This window comes from Topomyia yanbarensis, chromosome 3 (genome assembly GCF_030247195.1).
Source record: "Topomyia yanbarensis strain Yona2022 chromosome 3, ASM3024719v1, whole genome shotgun sequence".
Classification (NCBI taxonomy): Eukaryota; Metazoa; Arthropoda; class Insecta; order Diptera; family Culicidae; genus Topomyia; species Topomyia yanbarensis.
In genome coordinates, this window is record NC_080672.1 from 134,740,603 (window position 1) to 134,754,889 (window position 14,287).

General features: G+C 40.1%; 2 protein-coding genes across 4 annotated transcripts in view; both read left to right on the top strand.

The window, feature by feature from the left end:
- The window catches only part of LOC131692447 (ankyrin repeat and BTB/POZ domain-containing protein 2), a 277,153-nt gene extending 275,372 nt beyond the window's left edge, over positions 1-1,781 (top strand). For both annotated transcript variants that reach the window (XM_058979500.1, XM_058979499.1), the window contains 6 exons: positions 33-268; positions 332-537; positions 602-759; positions 822-966; positions 1,024-1,206; positions 1,279-1,781. In XM_058979500.1, coding sequence (XP_058835483.1) covers positions 33-268; positions 332-537; positions 602-759; positions 822-966; positions 1,024-1,206; positions 1,279-1,527 — 1,177 coding nt within the window. In that variant the 3' untranslated portion in view covers positions 1,528-1,781. The remainder of the gene's footprint in view (positions 1-32; positions 269-331; positions 538-601; positions 760-821; positions 967-1,023; positions 1,207-1,278) is intronic.
- Positions 1,782-7,739: 5,958 nt separating this feature from the next.
- Positions 7,740-13,253, top strand: LOC131692449 (ubiquitin-protein ligase E3A). 2 transcript variants are annotated; one of them, XM_058979502.1, is made up of 6 exons: positions 7,740-8,139; positions 8,943-9,587; positions 9,705-10,677; positions 11,192-12,085; positions 12,144-12,609; positions 12,664-13,253. In XM_058979502.1, the coding sequence occupies exons 1-6, from the start codon at positions 8,099-8,101 to the stop codon at positions 12,858-12,860; spliced, it is 3,216 nt and encodes a 1,071-aa protein (XP_058835485.1). In that variant the 5' UTR covers positions 7,740-8,098; the 3' UTR covers positions 12,861-13,253. The 2 variants fall into 2 exon arrangements, with proteins under 2 accessions (XP_058835485.1, XP_058835486.1); XM_058979503.1 differs by lacking the exon at positions 7,740-8,139 and adding an exon at positions 8,547-8,658.
- The last annotated feature ends 1,034 nt before the right edge of the window (positions 13,254-14,287 follow it).

Below are 14,287 nucleotides of genomic sequence, written 5' to 3' on the forward strand. Positions count from 1 at the left end.
TCCTATATTAATTATTTCGTTTGTTATTCTAGTGCAATATCGGTGGCAGCCGCCCATGGCCAACGAGTTTCGCTGAGAAAGTTGCTATCGCATCCCTTAGCCCCAGGCAGTCGGGAAGTACTTTCGCTAGAAGAGATGCTCGCCGAAGGAGACAACACAAGCCGCACTCAACTGGATCGTCAAACTGAAGTCCCACCAACATTGAACAAAACGCAAATAAAAAGTCTTCAAGAGGCCATGTACCATAGTGCTGAAAATAATCATCTAGGTATGCATATAGTCATCCTAATGTAAGCAGAAGAAGATATTTGCTTTTCTTTTTTTCGACTAGACATAACCATCGAACTGCGTGCGCTCGGAGTTCCCTGGACGCTCCACTGTTGGATGCACGCGTTGGCAGCTGCCCATGAACTACGACTAGATGCAGTCATCGATCAGCTTCTGCAGGACTTTCTCCAGGTCTGCCCAGATGACTACAGTCAGCAGTTTGTTACCGAATGTCTGCCTTTGCTGTTCAACATTTTCCGATATAGCAAAGTATGTTATTGAACTCATCCGTATACTGAACTACGTTCTACTAATTAGTAATATTGTATTATAGAAGGAAGGAACCACTTTACTATTGGCAGATATCTTTAGCACGTGCTTTGGTTGGGAACCAATTAAACAAATCAAGGAACCGGTACTGCAACCATCGAACGGATCTAGAATTGATCCCAAGTTTGTCAATAATCCAGAGTTGAGTGATGTGACGTTTAGGTAAGAATCTAAATAATTCCACACAATCGATTTTAATATTTTAACCAAACATCAAATTGCAGGGTCGAAAATCGTATCTTCTATGGACACAAGATCGTTCTAGTGACCGCCTCACCTCGACTGCAGAGTATGCTTAGTTCCAAATTGAACGAAGGTACCGGCACGCCAACCGTACAAATTAACGACATTCGCTACCATATATTCGAGGTAGGTCTTCGAGGAAACCGAGAAACTCTTTCGATTAACTCCCAATTATGCTTTCAGTTGGTGATGCAATTCTTGTATAGTGGAGGATGCAACACACTGGATGTGGCTGCTGGCGATGTGCTTGAGTTGATGGCTGCGGCCAGTTTCTTCCAGCTGGAGGGACTCCTCCGCTACACTGAGGCCCGCTGCGCTGAGATGATCGATATCGATAACGTAGTAGCAATGTACATTCACGCAAAGGTATTTCGTATTCGCTATTAAATATACATTTATTGTCGATAACATTTTAACTAACCGCACCGTATCTGCTAGGTTTACAACGCACAGAAACTGATGGAGTACTGTCAAGGATTTCTCCTGCAGAACATGGTAGCGCTGTTAACCTATGACGATTCCGTCAAACGGTTGTTGTTTGCCAAGAAGATACCCAATCACGATGTGCTGAACGGATTACTGGCCACGTTGCAGACCCGGATCAAAGCTCGTCGGAATGGGGCAAGTGCATCGGCACCATCCGCTGTTAATGCATTAAGACCAGCTTCGAGCAATAAAGCTAAATAATTATGTAGTAATTGTATTGTTTACTGTATTTCTTGACTTTTTGTGTAATATCTAAATCGAAATTAATGTTAATATAAATGTACAACTTTTACAGTTGATTAGCCATTTAGCGGTATGTTGGACAATATTTATATAAAAAAATCAATATGTACATTTTGTTATAAAGTGATGCTGATAGTATTAATGTTGAGGTATACAAAAGCGATTCACAGTTGCTGTATCAAGACTTTTTTTAACAATTTATATGCATATAAAGCAGTTTTTTTTTCTTTGAAATCTATCATAATTCAATAATATACATTTATATACACAAAATTAGTCTAGTTTACCTATTACAAAAATAAGATGACTAAACTCCGGAAAAACAACCTAGCGAATTGGAGAAGATACTTCGTTCAGTAAAATTATTCTTTCTTTCGCTTCTTCCCATTCTTCATAAAAATAAAAATTTTCCGCGTTGGCCCTACTCGCGTAACCAGACAAATCGTACATGGTCATGCGCTGAATATTGTGCCTTGCAGGATAATCGCTCGATATGCGATTATGTGAAAGCTCAATTGAGATAGGCGCGTGACAGCCGCCTATATAAATTTATAGGCAGCTTTTTCCTTGAAGCTTTCAAAAAGCACACAGCTGGCAGAAAAATAAAGCTCCACTGAAGTCTGCTTGCGGAGCAACTGCGGCTATATTTGATGCGCCTTTCAGACGCCCGCAATGTGAGATTTTATTATAAGCGCGACAATATTTTACTACCGATATTTATGCCATTATATTGCCACCTGGCGAGGGGTCATTGAATCGTCAATAAATGGTAGCCGGTTATATATAGAAAAAATTGAAAACTATTATTTCGTTTACTGCAACCATCACGACAGCAGTTCGACAATTTTGCGTGACCCGAAGGTGCAGCCTGTGCTGAATCAGAAACCGGACGCAAGGTGGCGAAATCCTTCCGTGCTTGCGCCGGAAGGTTGGTGTGACCAGTCAGACGGTCGAAAACTATTTGAGCAACAGGGGGATGGTAATAAGGAAGCGGAAGTCCAGGCCGGCCCTGTCGGAAGCGCAGGCGGTCATCCAAAAGAAGCAACTGCAGGTGCTTCTGAAGGATGACTTCCCTGCGAAGCGAAATGACTGACGGGAGATCGGCTATTTCAGTGAGCAGCAACGCAAAGGACAGTTCTCAAAAAATGCACTCTTGTGGTTGACAATCAGTTAGAAGGGGATGTCAAAGCCGGTTTTCTTTTTTCACGACTGGCTGTCAACGAGGAGGTGTACAGCTCGAGTACTTGCCGAAGGCTGTGGCCTTCATTAAGAAACACCACCCATGCCTTGGGACAGAAGTTATTGGGAGTTGAAGAATATGCAAACATATTTCTTTTGGAGGAGTATGACTAAAGTACTGGCAAACCATTGTAAGGCCGCCCGACAGGGATTCATCTTTGTGAAATCATTAATTAATACAGGAAAAAAGGATTTGATTTTTTTATATTTTTATGGTTTTTTATGCGTCCGAAACTTGTTTCTTTTTTTAATGCTACCGTTAAGTTCTAACAACGATCAATTAGCCAGGGACTGCAATATATAAAAAGTTTATTTAGAGCCATAGTTCTCAAGGAAACGCAAGAGTTTATAGAACAAGCATAGGAAGCGGGAAATCCTAATGAACCACTACATTCAGGATGTTCGCTTGGTATGCAATGCAACATGCATATCAACGGAAAAAGTCAACTGACACCCTGATGCACAGAATTGCCTACAATACTGAACAAAAACTTTTTTGCAAAAGCAATCAAGTTTAAGAGCTTTTTGGCAAAAAAGGTTCTCTTAACAACGTGTCATTCGAATCCATTTTGGAAGCAACGCAAGGTCATGGAGTACCTTTATATATAACGAACTGGATACACGCAATGCTTAGCAACCGCCATTAGTGCTCATCAAGAAGAAATAAGGAAACTGAGTGTCTGTGGACATCGATTTCAGAATCAAGAGAGCTTACATGGCCTTTCTTCAATGTAGAGAGACAAATCTTGGGGACTCAAACCCAAGCATATGCGGTGGATCTATACTAAAATTGTTGGAGCAATACTGACATACGGATGCCTTGTGCGGTGACAGCAGAAGAAGTCACGACAATTCAGTCAAACTTAAACATTCTCAGAGGATGATCTTGATGGCGATGACTGGTGCGTTCGCGACAACTCCTACTGCTGCTTTAAAGGGACTCTTAAACATAAAACCACTATACACTTTCTTGTGCATACCGCCTCGTGCAACAAGCCACACAACACGGTAGCCCCAAATGGTTATTTGGAATTAGTATATTCTTGCTCCCAATGACCTTACTCTTACATGTAGTTTTCTTTTAACAACTTTCAATGTGAGAATTCCGCCTCGCGAGGAATGGCTGCAGATACTGCAATGTATTCCAAGCAGAAATCTTCGCGAATATGTGTGGCGTACAATCGGTACGCAATTTGCAGTAAAAAAGTTTTTACTCGGGTAGTAAGGCTACTCTATACGCACGTAGTTTGACAGATTTGAGATCGTAATTATTAATCGCATGTCGAACTCAAATCGAATAACTTTGCAGCTCCTTTTACTGATACCCAATCATTCCGCTATTACTAGAAATGAATTGGCGAACGAATTGGCTAAATCGGGCGCTGTGACTGACTTCGTTGGTTCAGAACTGGTTTTGGACTGTTGATAAGTTGAATAAAGCACAAGATTCGCTCTTGGGCTGCATCCGAACCATTGGCGTAGCTTGCAAACTTGCGTCCAATCAATGACTTTTCTGCCGGATGTGAATCCGAAAATGTCAAAAAATGTGTTGCATTTTTCCAAGCACAATTGCAGTCAGGGCACTGACTGGACATTTTAAACTCAATTATCATATTACTACTATTCAGCATACTGAGTATTATTCGTGTGATCTTTGTGAATCCGTTTACAGAGCTTCATATAATTTGATATGTAACTGTCTCGAAGTAATGCAATTTCGTATCCGAATTTTTGTTTTTCAGACATAGATGAACCTATGTATAGGGAGCTAAAACTCAAGGATATGCTATTGTTCCTAACCCAGTGTGGTGAAGAGCTATATGATATGCTATTGTACCTGCACACCAAAAAAATCTCAAATTTATCCTTGACGTAATTTGAAACAAACCTTAATTCATGAAATGACGGAACTTAACCGTGTTTCGTTTAATTTTACATGAAAAATATGCTTTTCATGGGCAACATGCAATTACACTTATGAACAGTCACAACTAACATCATCTATGAAGTATCATGAGGTGATTGGCGAAATTCAATGCCATGTAAAATTAAAATTTAGAGTGAAACTTCGTCATTTTGATACTCGTATAGGAGACTTAAATTTACATCGAATTTACACGATTTTCTCTAGATGTGTAACCCAGGATGATAAAGTTATAAGAATAATGAATCCTGCTTATTCCTTCGGGAGTAAAGAATCCAGGCTGTTTACTGTTTGGTATTGTGATTGTATTGTGTTGTCATTTTCCATTTCTCTACCAATTTTCTATGTCCGAAAAACATGCAGAACGTGCCAAACGTTCCAATATGTTCTAATTCCTGTAGGGACTCGAATATATGAAAGGTTATTTAGAATTATGCTTCTTATGCTCCAGGACAGAGCTTCAAATTTTCAACAGGTTGCTTTGAACTTGAAGGAGGAACAAATCTCAAATCATACCCTACTAGGTTTAATTCGCAGTTGTTCGCTTGCATCATTCATTCAAACAGCCTAGCTGCTCAATCATTTTCCATTTATCTTCAATTTCATTGACTATGTGAATATCTCTCTACTGGGGTGTTGACTAGGTCTTTCAAGCAAAGCTACTCTGAACATCCTTGTTACTGCTGATGTATGCTTGAAAACGTTAAACATGTCAACATTTAACCAAAACTGGCGCCTCTACAGAGCAAATGACAACTTTGGTTGGTGAATGAAAAAGCTTCAACTTGAAATAAACACGTACGGTATAGTCATGAAAATCCCGCCAACTTGAAAGTGAATGATTAAGGGCCCATTTCTTCACCCTCGCTTAGCGCTTAAGCCAGGTTTAAACGTACTGGTGAACCTGATTTGAAATTTCAACGAGGGTGAAGAAATCGGCCCTAAGGGCTGTAAAAATTAACCGAGAGGGCGACCCATTTCAAATATTGACATTCGGATAGTTAATTAGAATTGACAGTTGCAAAAACCACGAGTTGGCACACTGAAAAAAATCCAAACGTTAATTCTATTTGCTTCAAACCGCTTATAATTCATATGAAGAAGAAATGCTATTGTTATCTCGCGCACACATACCTTCTATGTGTCAACTGCACAAACTATGTATGCACACACATATGTTATATGTGCATATTGTTATAGAATGGGGTTTTATGTGTCTAATAGTAATGAAATGTGAATGTAAGAATAATATTTCTTGTAAATACACACATTAGGTTTATGTGCCAGCAAATGGTGTCTATATGCCTCTGTTAATTGCAAAAATCTATGTGTAAAATCAATAGGCATAACGTTTACTTTTTTTTTGAGTGTAGAGGTGTGAATATTTGTCGACATTTGAATATTAGTTTTTTTGCTTCTAACATTAAGTATGACAGTCATAGCCGTGAAAAGTGAACATCCACATCATGAAATATTTCAAGAAAAATACTTGACACTAAATGTTTTCGTTTTCATCATTCTCCCTTCATTGTCTATTGAAAAATATTGACAACCTCAATTAAGTACAGAAAATGTTCCCACCTTTTTAATCTGTATCATGGGCAAACATTTTAACTAACGGGCTGTCAAAGTTAACTATCGCACTGTCAAATATAACCATGCTCCAGAGTAGGGTTATTTTGCAAATAACTTTCGAAGTGTCAAATTTTAACCAAAAAGTCGCTTCAACATTTGTCATTAAAGTGGTCGGTTTGGTAACTCCAAGCAAACGTCGCAATTATTTGAGAGAAGCTCTTAATGAAACGCACGTAGTCTGCTACGTTTAGCCGAATGTACACAATCTCTTTTTCTCGATCCTGATGTGGCGAATGGAACGAATAATATATAAAATATTGTTTATCTTTCAAACAATTTATATATATGTGTATGCCGCGATGGAATACATTATCCACCATCAAATTTTATTTTATTATCATAGAGCACATGATTTCAAATCCGTCTACTATCACAACGTTCACGGAATGAGAACTTAAACCACTGAGAACTGACATACAAGTAAAGTTTTAAGTTTCATGACAACAGCAAGTAGCAACTTGCCACTAGCCGGCGTTGCGATCGGCCAGCAATCGCTATACGGCACTTGTTTGCAAACTTGAATACAATGGTGACTCACGCATGCAAACCTGTATGCGATGGTGCCCTGTCAAAAAAATGCGGACGAAATGATTATCAACATATTTTCTTTTAAATGTTAACACAGGTTTTTCAAGATAACTTTGTTCTAGCTTATATGTCTGTTCTCTGTGCTTACACGCAGGCCTTATTGCTTACCCTCACTTCCTGCGAGTACGATATTATCGTTGTCACAGAAACTTGGCTAAAGTGCATCTGCCCCTAGATTTAAACATTGTATTTAGTTGTTTCAATATTTACAAGCCTATAGAAACTATACAATTAGTCTTTGTGAATTGGTATTTTGTAGTGAAGAAGACAATCAAATGAAAAGTAATAACAAATACAAATATGTAAATAATTTGCATTTGGTAATAATAACAATATATAAAAGTAATGGTTCTATTTAATGGCGATTTCGCTTGAACCTGAAACTGAGTCAGGTTCTAACCCCAACTGCTGTCAGTTCATACGTTTTGACAGCAGTTGGGGTTAGGAACTGACTCAGTTTCGCTTCAAACGAAAACCACATAAGAGATTGACCATGTGCATATTTTCATTTTTACTTTATTGTTCAATATTGTTGGAGTGACCATGTCAGAAACGTCATAAATATCAACAGTATAGTAAAGTGTTAATCATTTTTCTAGCATTTTTCACCATAAACAGTTTAGTATTTCCAATCTTATGGTCATTTTTACTGATTTGGTGACAGTTACTATATTTTTTCCTCGGTGTATGCACTCAAAAATTTAATATTTACGGATTAATCTGTGTAAATGGCAACTCTAGTTTGGCTACACTGCGAATCGGTTGAAACCGGTTTCAGCAAAAAACCACGAGCTGTCACTTCGTGAACCAAACATTGAATTTTATCATTTTAAAAATATTGCACGATTTATCACGAAAATTGCAATTAGTCATCGAAGGAATTCGTTCTTTAAACTAATATTTGTTTCAAAACCTAGTACAGAATATGCATAAACAGTGAAAAGTGTTTTTGTGATAAACTTTTTCAGGATAATCGCCGTAATAGGATTTTTGGTTGCTCTAGACACCGAAGAAAAAACTAGTAGAAATATCGTGTTTCGTTATCAACAAAAGCATTCTATTTTACCGTTTCCCAAGGATACGGATACACAGAGATACTAAGGAGGTAACATTGGCGAAGTTCGAAGTGCCAATAAAAATTCTATGAACAAGGACGAACAGACTAAACCCGACGGCGATTCCAGGTTCGTAAAACTTTGAGGCTAGGAGATGTAAAATGCTTAAATTAACACCAGCACAATTAGCGCGCACTGAATTTGCAAATCATCTCAGTTCTCCACTACGTTCGTTTGCGTTGTTTCTTTATGCTTCGCGGATATTATACGAAGCGATGGACAAAATAATGCGTTTTGAATAAGATTCATTTAAACTTGCGCGTCGCTGTTTATTCTTTGTTCTGTAGACGACCTTCGTAGAGCCGAAAGATGTCTTCTCGTTAGACGCGACAGTAGAAACTTATTTCTCAGTATTGCTGTCGGTCTGATGACAATGGTGTAAACTCAGACGGAAATTTCGAATTTCTAACTCTTCCCATCAATGCATCCGTTTAGGTTGCAAACGGGATCGTTGATCTCTCGAAGGAGAAAATTGTAAAGGTCAGTATTATAGTGGGAAGAAAACATCGCACCAGCACCTAGTTACAATAATGATCAGTTGTATTCGGAGTGCTGCATTTGGGAAACTATCTTAGGTGAATTATTTTAGTGAGTATGGCGTTTCATTTTTGTTTTTATTGTACGCAAATGTTTGCTTCCGACGCAATCTAGAACATTAGACCATAGAAATGTTTTAGTAAATTATTAACCAGATTGTAGCCATATTTGTGACTCGCGAGGAGGCAAAATAACTTCCATAACGAGAACACCGAAATATGATTCTTACTCTTATCAATGGAATCCCCTGGAACGCCCTGAAATGATTTGCAAACTGTGCTTTCACGATGTGACAACATTATTGAATCCCCAACCCATTACCAATCACCATGCAGAATCGGTGAAGAATCGTCGTCAACCGGTGATAAGCCAACAGAACAAGCCTCATCTGTCACAGTAACGCCCAAGCAAGACTGTAGCCTCCTCGAGAGCAATTCAGACCAAACCATTGCACTAGCACCGACTACAAACGTGGTAGAAAATTGTTCCAAAAGTATCCCACCTACGTCATCGCTTAGTACCGCGGAATCTTCCTCATCCACTACAATCACTCCAGGGCCTCGCGTAACCGTATCTGAAAGCGGAGACATGAAACGAGCCTCGGCGAAAAAACTCATCGAACGATATTTTTACCAGTTGGTCGACGGTTGTGGCAATCCGAAATGCAACAACAAATACTGTGCCTCCAGCGGCAAGGTGGAGAAACTTAGCCCAAACGCAGCTGCCGCTCGTGCTATTCAACTATTCACGCAGGAAGCTGAACTATGCGACACGCATCCATCAAAGGTGCCAAAAACGATGACAAATGCTTCTACCTCTGGGGGAACTGTAGACGATGGAAACAGTAGTGGTGGTCATCTTTCTGCTGCTAGTTCTTCTGGATCCAGTTCCGGATTGGATGATTCAACTGTAAGCACGGAAGCTGGTACTGCTTGGGGATTGTTAGGTAGGAACGTAGACATGGAGGAGATTAACGACAGGTAGGTGTCCTTCTAGGGATTTCCAAAATATTTAGAAGTTTTATTTTCGTTGCTTGGCGCTTACAACAAACTACTAACCATTAATTATTGGAAGTAATGGCATTTAATATCTTCCAGCTCGAATCAAGAATCCATGGATGAAGACGAACAGTCGAATGGGCGAAAAAATCAAAATCATCCCTACGAAGGAGGAGGCGGTGAAGGAAGCACGCACAGCTACTCTCTTCGTAGCATTACTACCAATCAGGGTAGCAGTAAAGCCGATCTGGCTGAAAATGGTTCCTCTAGTGGTAGTGCGAAGAAGAAACCTGTAAGCAGTAGTTCGAAAGAAAGCAACTGTAAAAAGCGCGATACTCCTCCGTTAGAATATCTAGATGAAGCAAAGCTTTTAGAGCTAACAAAGGTCTGCGAGCGAGAATGCTCGGATGCGCCATTGATACGTAAATTAGGTGCCATTTTTTCCTCATATCGATCGGTAGCATTAAGCTTCCAAAAGAAACCCTGCTCAAGTATCGACGTAATGCTCGAAAAGGCGCCGGAGGATTTAAAAAACCTCAAAAAGGAAGACTTGCGAGCGCTCGAAGGCGATCTGGACAAGGACGAAGACAGTTCGGCGGAAAAGATGCCAGAGACTAAGGAAAAACATCACACCTCGGTTGATCTAGTAAGTTTAAGACGAGCCATGAAAACACTGTACGAACAAAAAAATTCCGTGTTTGGTCCAATCAACAATGCCTTACAATCGGCCGGGGAAGCTCTGAGTATCGACCTGCGTGTGCTGCTAACCCAGAAGGAGGACATCGAAGAGATTATAACTGTTTTTGTGATCATTTTTGAAGTACTGCTCATCGGGACGGCCGAGTTCTTGGAAATTTCTCTCCCGCGAATTTGTGAAGCCTTGTGTCACCTGCCCGTGTGGGCACAAGCACGGTTAGCTCACATTTGGTCGGTGCACTGCAAGGACAGCGTCCAACCGTTGCTTCAGCTACTGCAGCAACTGATCACGATTTCGACGCTCTCGTTGAACTATTATCGTGATGTGAAAATTCACGACAATGAGATTGTTTGTAATGCGACAAAGGTGATGAAGGTAAGCCAGTTGAATTGAGATCATGAGTTTGAAAACACAAACACACTCATATTTTTTCGCGATAAAAACATTTATTTGGCTTATAAATTGACACGTGGTTTATTAAACTACGTATAAGCTATCGTCATTCGTTATGCAAAAGGATATCTTCACACAGACAGCATGATTTGGTACACCGTTATCTGTTTGCAATCCCAAATGTCAATTGTAAATTTCAGAATCATTATAGATCTGATAAACCAACACTATATTCGTTTGAGTTTCATGGGTTTAGATTTATTATCATAAAATTAAAAAAAAAGTTTTTCAATAGTTCCGCTCTTTGGAATAAAAAAATATACACAAGATAATTCAATAATTCACACCCATAACGATCCATAATGTTAAATTCCTTACATAATCTGCTTTCAACCCGAGCTCAGTCGCTCAAATTTTTGAACTAGTGTCTTCTTAAGTTACTTAACTACTTATTATTCTTTAAATCAAAGATCTGTATCCTCTCCTATCACAACAGATCGTATTCTACGCGAACATCCTGGCAGGCGATGTGGAACCGAAGCATTTCCGGGAAGCCGACCTGGGCGACATTGCACCCCCAACCTACCTTTCGCTCATCCCCGAGGATGACGAACCGCAGCTGTACACCAGCAAGGAGAAGAAAGCGAAACAGCAACGGCTGGAAGATCCGCTGGCAACTGAGCTGGACGTAAACATACTGGATTGCCGGAAACCTAGCGTTCCGTACGAGGAGTTCTACAATGAACCACTGTGCGATGTGATCGAAATGGACCATGATTATCTCAGCTACAAGAATACTACCTCAGAGGGGGCGTTCTTCCCGGATTCGTCGAAGAAGTTCAGCTTCATGTTGTACTCGTTTATTCTGACACCGGCAACGAAAACGCTGGCACTGTACTACGACTCGCGAATTCGGATGTACTCGGAGCGGAGATTGAGTTTTCTACATCAGCAACTGGGTGGGGGATTGCAGAGCGTAAACCCGTTTCTGAAGCTAAAAATTCGACGAGATTATATCATCGACGATGCGTTGGTTGAACTGGAAATGATTGCCATGTCGAATCCAAAGGATTTAAAGAAACAGCTAGTGGTTGAGTTCTCGGGGGAGCAGGGAATTGATGAAGGTGGCGTGTCTAAGGAGTTCTTCCAGTTGATCATAGAGGAGATTTTCAACCCAGATTACGGTATGTTTATCAACAACGAAGACACCAACACGGTGTGGTTTAATTCGACTTCGTTCGAAAACGAGGCGCAATTCACGCTGATCGGAATCGTACTAGGATTGGCAATCTACAATAATATAATCCTGGCAGTCCACTTCCCTATGGTAGTTTATAGAAAATTGATGGGCATGAAGGGGTCGTTTGCGGATTTGTGTGATTGGAATCCGGTAAGTTACAAAAACCCACAAAAATTACGACTAATGACCGTAAACATTATCCCTGCAGGTTCTATACAACAGTTTGAAATCAATGCTAGATCATCAGGACAATGATATGGAAGAAGTTTTCATGCAAACATTCAAAATTTGCTACAAGGATGTATTTGGCAACACGCTGGATCACGAACTGAAACCGGATGGAGATAAGATCTTCGTCAATCAGGACAACAAGCAAGAGTTTGTTGAACTATACACAGACTTTTTGCTCAATCAGAGCATCGAAAAGCAGTTCAAAGCATTCAAGCGAGGATTCCAGATGGTAACCGATGAAAGTCCACTGCATTTACTCTTCCGACCGGAGGAAATCGAGCTAATCGTTTGCGGTAGCAAGGAGTTTGATTTCAACGAGCTCGAACAATCTACTGAGTACGAGGGAGGTTTCACGGTTGAGTCTCAGACTATTAAGGACTTCTGGGCTATCGTTCATGGGCTCTCGATGGATTCCAAGCGGAAACTACTGCAGTTTACCACAGGTGCGTGTGCATTTTACCATTTGTATGAGTTTGTCTGAACCAAGTTTTTCACAGGCTCCGATCGGGTACCAGTCGGCGGATTGAGTCGACTAAAGCTGGTTATCGCCCGCAACGGACCGAACTGTGACCGATTGCCAACCAGTCATACATGTTTTAATGTATTACTGTTGCCCGAGTATGATAGCAGAGAGAAGCTGGAGGAACGTCTGCTAAAGGCCATCAATTACTCCAAGGGGTTTGGTATGTTGTAGAGATGAAACTAATGCATCGAAACATTAACAGACCTACAAGTGTGCCGAATATACGCTTGGAACGAAACTTGTGTGAGAAGTGGATTGTGAATCAAACAAAAAGATGGCGAGATTTTCTGCAGATGTGCGTATATATTTTTCGTTTTCCTGGATCTCTAGAAACTGGTTTTATACGCTGTACAATATATTTTAGTTTGTTTCATAAAGATTGTGCGCGTTCAAATGAAATGCTCGCCTTCGAAAGGCATCACCGTGCAGAAAGTTTATGATTTATTTGTTTTACAAGGAAAATATTACGCTGTACACTCTTTTCCATTTTCTATTGATTTATACTCTTTTCACAGCTAAAAAAACAATACATATTTGAACATTGTGCCCGAGCCATGAATATAATATTTCTGTGCCTTAATTATTGTGAGAAAACAAATTCCATTTACCATTCTCGACTAACTTGGAGGGAGTCGCTTATCTTCTCTTCCGGCTAGCACATCATGTAATAAGTATACTTAAGGCAGCAATAGGAATTTGGCCCTCGTAAAATTTTATGCGTTTCTCATTTGGTTGGTATATGGCCAATTTCCCCAAACTGATAAGCCAGTGCACAATATATATTTTTATTTTGTACAGTTAGATATTCTAGGGACTGTAACTGCGGAGTTTAATATGAAGGGGAAATACGTATTTTTTGGTCTGAGTAGGATGATGGCTGAACTCCTTTATTATGAACCAATAAGTAATTTGAAATTAAATGGGATTATCCAAGCGGAAGGGATAGGCACAAGGCTATTTTTGTTGGGACGAAATGGATTGTTACTGAGCATGTGGCCTACGTGTGGTATGATCCATTCTCGTTGGTACGGATGTCTTCACGGTAGATGAATGTGTGTTCTTACTTGTAAGTGAGTTAACCAAATCGTTTGCGTGGAGATACATGGGTGTCCTGCTAGCTGTCGACTCTTTTCACCTTGGGACTGATTCAAGAAAGGAAAGCGAGACTAGCACCTGGGAGAATATTGATTGTTTAACTCAACTAGTCTAGTTTCCGTGAGTAGAGGCGAATATCTGTCAAGTATCCTATGCAGGGAGATGTGTAACTTAACCCTACAACGTTTCACTAGGAGACAAATGTACGCCGCGCCATCTTTGGAGCCGTGTGAAAACGAGAATTCGGCATTTACCGATCCAGGGCCCTACCATAATTAAATTTAGAGTTCATAGTAAGAGTAGGAAAAGGTGCTAATCCAGTTTGCTTTTAGCTTTCGTGGGGTACATTTGTACGCCAGTGTACGGTTGTTTTTTTTTTTATTCTCTCTTTATGGCTCAGACCTGTCGGTCCATAACAGCCCTCTGTCAAGAACGACGTCTCTGTACAGCCAGCATCACTGCCATGAAAGGCAAAACATTGATTTTGAACCGAATGATTAGAA